Source organism: Numida meleagris, chromosome 1 (assembly GCF_002078875.1).
Source record: "Numida meleagris isolate 19003 breed g44 Domestic line chromosome 1, NumMel1.0, whole genome shotgun sequence".
NCBI classification, from domain to species: Eukaryota; Metazoa; Chordata; class Aves; order Galliformes; family Numididae; genus Numida; species Numida meleagris.
Window position 1 is genome coordinate 112,737,546 of NC_034409.1, and position 12,344 is coordinate 112,749,889.

Genomic DNA, 12,344 nt, shown 5'->3' on the forward strand with positions numbered 1-12,344 from the left:
TTACAACACATTCAACTCAGTGAAAAAGTATTTTGTGTTTGAATATCATGGAGGACAGTGACTTGGGTCTAAGTTAAAATCTCATAGTATGTGGAAGATGGGGAAAACAAATAATTACTTGCAATTCCATTGCTCAGCGTTAGCTTACGTATTATTTCAAAAGTGTTTTTGATGAGTTGCAGATTTTGTTTAGGCAAGATTGGAGGAAGGAAATGTAAAGTATGTTTTATGGATTTCTGGTCAGATCATTTTGGAGTTATCAAAATACTTCTTAATTTTTGACAACATTCTCCACTGGATAACTGAAAATTTAGTTATCTGTGTAATACTCTTAATTTGAGGGAACTTTTTAAGTACGTGTCTGAGGGCTTTTCAAAGTTTATGAATCCAGATAATATTTTTAAATTTTGAACAGCTGAATTGGAAGTGCAGCTAGAGAATAAAACTTTAGCAAAACATAAAATGTATCCAGTTCCAGAGTTCTAATACTAAGTTTTGTTGCTTGTTTTCTTTTGTTTTGATTCCTGGACTGTTTAAATTTAATTACTGCTTAATTCAGTACTATTTCAACAAATCTTCGCTTACTTGCCTGAAAATATTTTTTATTCTGGCTTGATATCTAGCCTAATGAAAATAAGTTTAACAATCAAAATGCCCAAGGATGTTCTTTATGTCTTCTGGAAAGAATAGATTTCAAGATTGAAAGAAAAACATGTGCTGAACAGTCCTGCAGAGTTGTCATCTAGTTTACAATCTGTAATATTAACGAAGATAATCAAGAGCATATAAGTCAGACAGGTTTTGTTTCATATGTAATTTGAAATGTTTATTTGTTTTACAGTTTACATAAAATCCTAATGGAGCTGCAGAATCAGCAACTAGCCCAGTTAGCTGACTGGCTAACAAAAACAGAGGAGAGGACAAAGAAGATAGATTCAGAGCCCTTAGGTCCAGATTTAGAGGACCTAAAGCGACAAGTAGAAGAGCATAAGGTATGGTATGGAATTTGGGTTCTGTGTTCATATATAGCTTCCAAAAGCTTAAAAAAGTGAATTTTTAGTATTTTGGATCTCTATTCCTGCCATTAGAACACAGCAGAGTAATATGGAATCTTGGTTTAATTATAAAATTAACCAATTAAAAGGCTTTTATGGAGCTATTGTTTCACAACTCTTTTATCCTGATATACGAAGTTACTTTTTCCATATAAACAGTGCTCTAGAATGTACTAGGCAACTGTAACATCCCTTTACTATACGGTATAATAAGAATCTTATCAGGTTTTATAATTTGTGTATTTTTTTTTTATTTTTCCATGTTGCATTTTTCCTGGCGCATGCTGTAGAACTATTGATTCTGTAGCCATAGCTGGTCTGCATCATCTTGTTAGGACTCCTTAGACTGTGAATATGTAACCATGCAGCACTATAAAATGGACTTTAGTCTCTAACTTTAGAAAATCTCTTTTAATAATGTATTCATGAAAAATAAAAAACTAATAAATGGAATGTGAGAGAGAATTTGACCAACTTATTCCATATTACTTAAGGATAGTGCTCTTCAGTTTGAAAGGTTGGGAAGTGGGAAGAGACTGTAATTCATGTAATAGGTTTTTTTAACTGAATTAAATCCACTTCATATTAATTTAAGTTTTACAATGAATGAACCTTATTCCTAATTGTTTTTATATATGCTCTGTTATGTGCCTGTGTACCTTTAAATAGATAATACATATATTTATATATGCATTTGCGACACATATGGTGATAGTGTTAGGGAGGCACAGAGAAGTATAAAATATAGTGTGTGAGGTGATGAAGATCTACTGTGATAATCTATTAATGTTTCTACAGCAGTAGTTCAAAATCTGTCAAGATACCAGAGTTCCATAGTATCTTGACAGGTTTTAACATTTGCTGCTTCATGGCCTATGTCAGTATGACAGTGTACAGGCTCTAGAGGGCAGATAATCTCCCAGAACAAATTCATACTGAAAACAGCTTTTGCAGTTTCTAAAAAAGAGATCAAAACCAGTGAAAGTTCACATGAGCCACTTCAGTGTTGAAGATAATTTTTCTGCATTCTGATTAAGGAGTTCTGAAGAAGTATAGGAATTCTAGGCCTACTGCTTCCATTTGTGCTCTCACTGCTTTCTGAGATGATGATGGTTGTCAGTCTGTAATTTGCTAGTTAAGTGTATATTCTGACAGTAAATTTCACAAAAAAAAAAGAACAGATCATTATGAAGTAGTAACTGGAGGAAAAAAAAAAACAGATTTCGAATGCGCATGTACTAAGATTTCAGTAATATTTTTCTACATGTACACAACTGAACACCAACATAAAATATAATCCTTTTATTTATGAGATCTTTTTATGCTATTTCTTTCTAATGCTGAGAAACAAATGAGTATTTAGTGTATTTCTAAAATATCTGACTGAAGGTATGCATTAATCTACTTCTCCCACATTTCAATTCTTCATTTATATTATGACGAGTTATTCAATAATATTTATCTGTATTGCTTTTCAAATTAATTTAAATTATTTTTCAATCAGATTAATTTATCAAGAGAGAAATAATTTTATATTATGGAGAAATATATTTTGTTTTTACTTTCAATTGTGTATGTATAGTTCTATATAGGTATAGTTTGTCTTGTAAGAGAAGACCAAGGTATTTTCTAGTGTTTCAAGTACTGTGGGATTGTTTCAGGTAGCTTCATTATATATTTTTTGCAGCAAAATGACCTACCATAAGACTAAAATTCTAGAATTTTAATACCATATTTTTTTCTTCATTGTTAAATTAGGAAACAAAAAAACAAAACCAACACTGCCTTCAGTTTTTCATAGTCTCATGTAATTCTGGGCAATTCATAAACTATTGGTAGGATCCAGAGGTGAGAAGATTCACTTCAGGGAGGTGATTGTCCCCCTCTACTCGGCTCTTGTGAGGCCCCATCTGCAGTACTGCGTCCAGACCTGGAGCCCCCAGTACAAGAAAGACGTGGAGCTCTTGGAACGAGTTCAGAGGAGGGCCACCAAGATGATCAGAGGGCTGGAGCACCTCTCTTATGAAGAAAGGTTGAGGGAACTGGGCTTGTTTAGTTTGGAGAAGAGAAGGCTCCAGGGAGACCTCATTGTGGCCTTCCAGTACTTGAAGGGAGCATATAAACAGGAGGGGGAACGATTGTTCACGAGGGTGGATAGCAATAGGACAAGGGGGAATGGTTTTGAACTGAGACGGGAGATTTTGGTTAGATATTAGGAGGAAGTTTTTTACTCAGAGGGTGGTGACGCACTGGAACAGGTTGCCCAGGGAGGTTGTGGACGCCCTGTCCCTGGAGGCGTTCAAGGCCAGGCTGGATGTGGCTCTGGGCAGCCTGGTCTAGTGGTTGGTGACCCTGCCCACAGCAGGGAAGTTGAAATTAGATGATCATTATGGCCCTTTTCAACCCAGGCCATTCTATGATTCTATGATTAAACAAACTACAAAGATGATAGGTTGGTTTTGTCATTGTCCTATCTCCATCTCCTCTTTACTTATGTCATCTTCTGCCCCTCTTTCTCTCTTTGTTAATACCTCATTTCCACTCACTGAATATTTCATTGAATTATTTCATTTTATTTATACCCTTTTGATCTATGACTTCCCTACCTCTGATTATTCTACTCGCTTCTCAATTTTGTTCAACAGTGCAGTATTTCAGTTTCTTTGCTTGGTCCTATACTACAAATAATTCGCCATTCAGGTTGGGAATCACACCTATCACTGAGATCAGAGAAGGCAAACAGCATTCTTTCCAGCATGCCACTTAGTTCAGTAGTATAAAAGATGAATAACTTGAGAGTACAGAAAAATTTCTGGATGGAGTGACAGAGATTTTATGTTATTAGGAAGGTATACATTTCTGGTAAGAAACCTGGCATAGTTAAATGTATTTTGAAGCAATACTCAAACATTTTTTTTAAAAGACTATTGCCTTTGCAGCAGTATCTTAAGCATTTTGTTGGCAGTTGTAAGGATCCCTTCTTTATAATTTTATTAAGAAAGCTGCTTTTCACTAGAAGTCTGAGAACTATTGAATAGTTAGAGCCAAATAATATATTATAAATTTTATGATTAAGGAAAAATTCATTTTAATTGATTTTATTATATTTTTTGAAAGAAAATATCATTAACTATAGAAAATGGTTAGTGTTAGGATCTTGTTGTAATTCATGAAAAAGAAAAAAAGAAAAATGCAGAGGTAAATTAAGAAACTTTCAAAGTGTTCAAATATCAAGGATGTATTTTTCTTTAGGTACTTTGATACCCTGTGTAATTTTATTCACTTTGAATTAGATTACCTGAGAGCCACATAACTTGTGATCTGATAGACACATAGGAATTAGAGCAGCTGTGGTGTTTTATGAGTTTTTGTTGCTGTCTCAGTGCATTGACATATATATATTGATACATGGAAACAGCACAGGGGTAGATAAAAGTTTTAAGTGCCTGAAAATTTCCTCTCTAGGAGCTGAGGATTGCTTGTTACAAATTTGAATTCAAATGATCTGAACTGAGCATGCTCTAGTTTTAAAACTGCCTTCAGTAAATTTCTGTTTCAACAAGTGCCTGCATACAAAGAATTGTCTCCAGTGAATTTTATGGTAAAAATAGATGCTTTAATTATAAAGAACAGCCATTTAGCTCAGGCAAATTGAACCTGGGGATTTGACAATGACTAAACTTTTTAGTTTCATTTGTTTACTGACTTCTCACGTCTTTCACAGTGTGTGTGAAGCTCACACTTTTACTCCTGGCATTTACAGATCATCACTCACTCCATGGTTTTGACATATTTCATATCTCCTCTAATAAGGAAGTAAAAATCACCTTCTCCCTGGATGTAAGCTTTGTGAGGCTTAAATAGAAGACTGAACAGAAGCAGTTATCATCCTGTTCCTTCGTCAAGAATTGTGTCAGGATAAAGTTGAGAAGTCTGAATACTAAGGATTGTTTTAATAATTTGGTGTACTTCACAGTCCTTGAGAATTGCTTTATAGTCTAGCTCTCTGATGCAAGCAGTAATCACAGGCATAAAAGTCAGAATAAAGGATTCTTATGAATATATCATCTTAGACTATGCCCATGAAGAAATTAAAACTCTGAAACATTGTAGACTAAGAGGTTTATACCTTAAAACCAAAAGCCTGTGAATTCCTTTCCTGTTGTGTATATCTCCATTATATATGTTTATTTTTTTTTCAAATAAAAGTAAAATGTTTTATAAAAGAGATGTAAAATGCCTAACCTAATCTTCAGCTAATGCATGTTCTTCATACCTAAGTGAATTATTCTACTTGAAAAAGCAGCAGAAAAAAATGATATGATGAAGTTTAACATAGTTTGTAATACAGTTAAGATTTCCACTGGCGTATAAAGTTAGCCATTTTATTTTGCAGACTGTGACTATCATACTATATATGTATGAATCACCAAGGCATACTCTGCTCAAGTGTTAAGGGCACAATCTAGGTAACAAAGTAACAAAAATTATGAAAAGAAATTGAATAGTCTTCTCTGTGGCTTGAAGTTTCAATATCAATGCTTCTTTAGCTCCTGTTCTTTCAATCTTTGCCACTTGTCCTCTTGTTACATCACGGCAGAGGAAGGAGCAAATAGGTCTGGTTGCTCAGTTCCCTACTTTGTGACAGGACCTTGGCTAGTTTTGTTTTCATAGAACCATAATCCTAGAATCATAAAATGGCTTGGAATGGAAGGGACCTTCAAGATCATCTTGTTCCAACCCCTTTTCTACTTACTAGGTCAGACTGCCCAAGGCCCCGTCCAGCCTCATCTTGAACACCTCCAGGGATGGGTCAGCCAGAACTTCTCTGGACAACCTGTGCCAGTGCCTCACCACCCTCAGAGTAAAAAAATTATAGTATCTTATCTAAATCTCCCCTTCTTTAGTTTAAACCCCTTTCTTATCACTATCAGACCATATAAAAAGTCCATCTCCCTCCTGTTTATGAGCTCTCTTTAAGTTCTGGAAGGCCAAATCCATATCTCTTCAATTTAGAGATAAGGATGTGGTGAGGGACCATGCCAAGGACCTTGCAGAAGTCCAGGCATATGGCATCAGTTGCCCTTCCTTTGTCCACCAATGCCATCACTCCATCGTGGAAGGCCACCAGGTTGGTCAGGCACTATCTGCCCTTGGTGAATCCTGTTGTATGTCTCAGATCACCTCCTCATCTCACATGTGCCTTAACATATCTTCCAGGAAGATTTGCTCCATGATCTTTTCAGGCACAGACATGAGGCTCACCATCCTGTAGTTCCTGGATCTTTCTTCCTTTCTACCTGTCATGGTTTTGTGATTTTTTGTTGTCGGTATTCCACATCATAACATCATGTAAAGCACCGGCAGTTAAAGAGTTAATGTCCTGATTTCTGGGGACTGCCTTTTTTGGGTGTTTGGTCCTCCCAGGGGCAGGGGGGGAGCTGCACTCCCCAGGGGACTTTGCATCTGGAGGGGGTGGTGAAGCCGCCTGGCAGACCGAACTCTGGGGCTCTTCCTTCCTACCTGGCGGTGAAGCACGTGGTCACCCTGCAGCTTACAGTGTAAGAATCTCAGCTTGTAACTCTCTCTATTTTGATGTACTGGCCTCAATTTCGATGTAATATCTAGTACATTAACGTTCCTCCTCAGACTGGTGCCACTGTTTTGTTTTAGATCCGTCTACGAGTTCTCTACCTTTCCCCTTTTCCCTTTGTCTTCCCCAGGGTGTGGGTCTGCCGGTCCCCTGCCGCATTAGCCGCTGGACCAGTCTGGGCCAGCCCCTAGACCACTGGCAGTTTTTTTTTCCTTCTTTCTCTCTTTTATGGGCCTGTGGGCCCATGAGCCTGTTGTCCCCCCTGTCACGGACACAGATCCTTAGATAACGCCGTGACACTACCTTTCTTCTAAATAGAAGTGATGTTTCCCTTTTTCCAGACAATGGGGACTTCACCTGACAGCCTCCACTTTTTGAATGTGGTTTAGAGTGGCTTGGGAACCACATTTGTCAGTTCCTTCAGGTCCCTGGAATGCATGTAATTGGGTCCTATAGATCCATACACATTCAATATCATCGGTTGGTCTCAAACTTGCACTTTGCTTACAGTGGGAGGGACTTTGCTCCCCCAGCTCCTGCCTAGAGGTTCAGGGACATGGTAGGTATGGGAAGCCTGGCAGATAGTGAAGAGTGGAGCAAAGAACTTTTTGAGTACCTCAGCCTTCTCCATGTCTGTTGTTGCCATTTCTTTGTTCTCATTTTTCAGAGGTGGTCAACTCTCCATGCAATTTCTTTTCTGACTAATGTACCTGTAGAATCCCTACCTGTTGTTTTTCACATCCCTTGTCAAGTTCAGTTGCAGTTTTTCTTAACAAGCTACAGGAAGATAGAGTCTCCATCTTTCATATGAAGACAAAAAAGAGACAATAAAACTCATAAATGGGATGTTTTTGCAGGATTGTGCTACCTTCCAGTACGTTAAATCCTTCCTTTCCTCATTTCTCTTTTTTTAACATAGATCATATGTTTAGTGAAAATGCTGTAGACTGTCTTCTGCAGAGAGCAAAGATGTAAGAGAGTTCCCACTGCCCTTCTCTGTGCACTGTGAGGAGGGAGGGAATAATTGATTAGATATATTACATGAAGTCCTGGGAAATTATGGGAGGGTCAAAGAAGTGTGAAGGGTTGTACAAATTTGGCAAAGTTAGGAATTACTCAAATGCCAGTTCGTGCTAATTTGATAGACATTTCTTCACTTTTAGCAGGTCAGTGTTTCACAGCTAAAAACTGTCCCAGGCTAGATACCGAAGTTGAAAGCGCAAGACTTTTTTTACTCAAATATTCAGAAATTGTAAAGTGCCTCTCCCAGTTTCCTGTTTTTTGCAATAATTGAAATGAGGGTGCCATATATGTTTCCTAATCTTGAATCATCTCCTGAGTACTTTCACATTAAGTTATTAATGAAGAAGTGCCCTGCCAAAGATCTATGTGTCTAATGAAAAAAATTCATCATTTTTAATACTTTATAAGTTTTGAAATATTAAAATATTTTAATATGCTATTATAAAGTACACAACCCAATCTAATGTTTCTTTGAAATGTGCAGAGCTATTGGTATATATAGATGCTTTAATGATATCTATAAATAATCACCTACATCAACTCAGCGCACGTTTTCGCTGGCCACGTTTTAATTCTGAAATTCTTTAAGAGTTATGCCTTGCGAGTGTGTAATAGTATACTATTCTTGAAAGGAATAGAGGTCTACAAAATATGCTTATGCTAGCATGCATACACTAATCTAACAAAATACATTTAAATATATTTAGTATTGACAGCAGTAGGATTACAAAGTTATTGTAGTGGGATAGTTATTTGTATTTGTCAGTGAGACTTCAAACACACAGCATTTTCTTAATTTGGAATAAATTTTCTAGCATTTGGTTTTTAATTATAGGCATTTCAAGATGATTTGGAACAGGAACAAGTGAAGGTGAACTCTCTAACCCATATGGTGGTGGTGGTGGATGAAAACAGTGGAGACAAAGCTACTGCTGCACTGGAAGAGCAGCTTCAGGTAACTGAACTGAGGACAGAGCTGAACTTAGGTCTCAGAGAGAAAACTATCAGTGGCTTTGAGTGAAATAAGTATTATCTGTAGCATTGAGTATATCTCAGAAGATTTTTCTGAGTATGATCTTAAACATTTCTATAGCCCATGACTTTTGTATGGGCAGGGAAATACAAGCATTTTGGAAAAAATAACCAATATCTTAGAGTAGCTTTCTTTTTGTTTTCTGTTTCCTTCATTATTATCATGTTTCATTTATACTTAAGAAACAAATGATAAACATTTGTCCTTAGTCTCAACTTTATTCCATTATTCCTGACAGAAGTAACATGATTATCTGTCACATTTAAGGAGAAGGATATAACAACATTACATCATTAAGCAGAGTGTGAGTTTACTGAAAAGGTTTTTCTTCTGATTAGAAAATTTTGCATGTGGTGTATTTTGATATTATAGTATGTAACATGTCATGGTCCATTCTCAGATGCTTAAATTCATTTTAAATGGTAACCAACATGTGTGTGGCTTTTTTTAATGCTAATGCTCACCCCATCAAATTGAAAGAGGACTTCTAAAGAGATAAGTAAAACCAAATACGTGAATTAAGCAAAAATAAGCAACACCAAAAATGTGAAGGATCACCTAGATGAATAAAGGTTATGAAGAAATATCAAAAACATGTAGTTTTTTTTAAACACTTTTTTTGGAGTTAGAATTTCCCATTAGTTTCACTTGAACATATTTTCTAGGAAGCAGAGGGAATTAATTCAGTCTGTCCTTAGTTTCATTTCTCTGTTTCAGTGTATATCCTCTTCTCTATACATGTTTTATCAATGGTTTATCACTTAGGATTCTTATGACAGGGCTTCCTAGAGCACCAGGATTGGGAGAAGTTAGCAGTAATGACTTTCAGTCCAAACATTCTACACTGCCTTTTGATTCAAAGTCTAAAACAACAGACAATGACTTCTGTATGTTCCATTTTCTAAATAAAATTAATTGAATATCCCTAAAAGGATGGTGCAGCAGTGATATATATATGATAAAGCTAGCAACCTAAATGGTCTAGAAATTGTTAAAATTTACCTGTTGTTTTAAGAAAGTTTAGTATTTCATTTTCACCTTAAAATAAAAATATATAAATGCAGTGCTCTTACTATAGCTTCTGAATGAACTTAGACACTTAGTATTGATACACATTGACTGGAATTAGGAAGAAGGGTATACCTGAATTTGTGATCAGATGTCCAGATCACTGCTCAAGAAGTATGTTAGTATTAGAACCAAGGGTTCTTCCAATTTTCTCTTTTAGAAAAGAGAAAGTAGTTTCCTTCATTTTGCTTTACTGACTGAAAAAAATAAATAGGTTTCTGTTTTTTTAAATCATTAAAGGCCAACATTACTCTAGAGAAACTCTCAATACATTCAGCTGGAAGGCATATCTGTATGTGCTGTATTGTGCTGTCTTAAATCTAGCTGATTTGGATACCAATCCCAATAAATTCAATATATTAGTAATTAGTATGGGAATTAGTGTAGATAGTACTCGTTTGGCTAAGCTGATGAATACTGAGGATACAAACTGCTTCTACATCAGGGAGCACAACCCAGGGAAGGAAACAATGCAGCCTATAGTGAATATCAATTATTATTTCCTTTTAAATTGATCTTCAGTGTCGGAACCATGGTATACCTGCAAGACAGACTGGTATTTCAGAATTTCTTGGAAACTACTTATATTCTATTCAGTGGAATAAAGCAGATCCCTTGCAAACTCATGATTTTAGAAGGTTAACTAAACAAGGAAAGTATCTTGAATGGAAGAGGGAGAAATGAAATAAAATTAAAAAAACAAAGTGGAAAAGGTTTAACTGAGATACCATTCTATGTTTGCAAACTGCAGGTTCCTTCAGTGAGGACTCGGGTAAAGTATGACAAAAAAATGAAAATTATTTAAGGCATTTGATATTTATTATGCTTCATAAATTAGAAGATATACAACGGAGATTTTTGGCAAGTTCAGGAAAAAATAAAAAGTGTGGATTACTGCAAATTGAATCTAATTTCACATTCCAGATAAAATAATGTTCTTCAGAAAGATCACAATAACACCCTCTACCCTCACAAGAGGCAGAATTGATTATTTTTAAATTACTTGTGAGGAGAAAGTCAACCAATTTAAAAAAGGGATTGATGGAGAGGGAAAGATGTTCTAGTCTTACTATTGTGACATGGAATTCAAAGACCTATAGAAGAGGCATTTGCAACAAATGCAAGTACGATGTGTAGCAGCAAACACACAGGAAACTCAGATTGAGGTAAGCATCAGTAAAAATGATTGAGGACTCTTAATATTTTTAATTTGGCCATCTGTGTCAAAACTATTAATTTGAGAACCTATATAGGCCTACAGAATAAAAAGCTTATTAGCAGTTTGAATAAATAGAACTCGCACGTTACTATGATGTGTTTGTCCAGTTAAAGAAGCGTAAAGAATAACGTGTGCAAATGGAGCACAACAGAAATAGTCAATTTGTAAGGGCACTAGTGGAGAAGGTGCCTGTTATTGAGATAAAGCATGAACAGTTGTTACTGTCATTGAGGAAGTATATTCCTGAAATGATGCCAGCAAGGGAATTCCTGAGGAAACCTTTTCTGAAGCAGAGCACTGAGCAGAATGTGGGGTGGTGTGGAGCAATCCAGCTGCTGTACAGCTCCCTACTTCAGTCATACTCTCTTAAAGAAGAATCTGAAATAAAAGTTCAATAATCTCATTGTTCTGAAGTCACAGAGTATGTAGCAATATTAAAAGTGTTAATAAAAACAAAAAACAGCTGTAAAGTTATGTTGCTTAGGGTACTAGGGAGGTCTGCAAAATTTTATTCCTTTATGCCAAGGAGATCCATAGTCCACCTGCTGTCCTGCAAAATGTTCTATCACTTTTCCCGTGTGTATGAGAAGATTGTTTATATATTTTTTTTTCCCACGTGGCATTTGCAAACTGAATATATAAGCACAGGAGAGAGAATGTGTTGGCAGGCACACCCGTCAGAGCATTTGTCAGAAGTACCATGGAGCAAAGCTCATAATTTGATTATGTATCTGCCAGTCTCACGTTTAAAAGCAGAACAAAACAAGTGTGTGCACTGACAGGCAAAAGGCTTACTAAGGCTGCCTGAGAGAGATACTGGTCAGGATTGGATTTCAAAGAAAGTGAACCATTTTGCCAGACAGTAGCTGAGACTGCATTTTTGAAGCAGCTGTAAATCAGTTATTTCTGTTAGAGTACTGAGGTAGTGATTTCTGAAATATTTTCATATAAACATATATGTATATGTGTATATGTCTTTATAAATAAATATATTTATGCATGCACCTGTATAAAACAACATAAATAATTTATTTACAGATTGTAGAAGTCTCAACAGGCTGACAGGAATTTACACTGGCTTCAAATGTGTGCTGTAGAAGCTCTTAAGATTTATTGCATATGCCAAAAAAACTGAGTCCTACTTAAGAGTCAGTTAATTACACAGAAGTCAAAAGTGTCCCCTCAAACAAATTACACATAGATAAGTTAACATTGCATGGAAAATAAAAGTAAATACCTCTTCTTACGTTGCTTTCCCAAGGTAATCTGAGAGATTACAGCCAGCCTGGTTGAGAGTGAATTTTTTATCTTCTTTTACTTAACACTGTTTACTTGACATATCAGTGTGATATT

At 36.0% G+C, this 12,344-nt stretch overlaps 1 protein-coding gene across 14 annotated transcripts in view; it reads left to right on the forward strand.

Annotated features, from left to right (window-relative positions):
- The window catches only part of DMD (dystrophin), a 1,007,484-nt gene that overhangs the window by 286,832 nt on the left and 708,308 nt on the right, over positions 1–12,344 (forward strand). For all 14 annotated transcript variants that reach the window (XM_021408144.1, XM_021408061.1, XM_021408111.1 and 11 more), the window contains 2 exons: positions 842–992; positions 8,507–8,626. In XM_021408144.1, the coding sequence (XP_021263819.1) occupies positions 842–992; positions 8,507–8,626 (271 nt within the window). The remainder of the gene's footprint in view (positions 1–841; positions 993–8,506; positions 8,627–12,344) is intronic.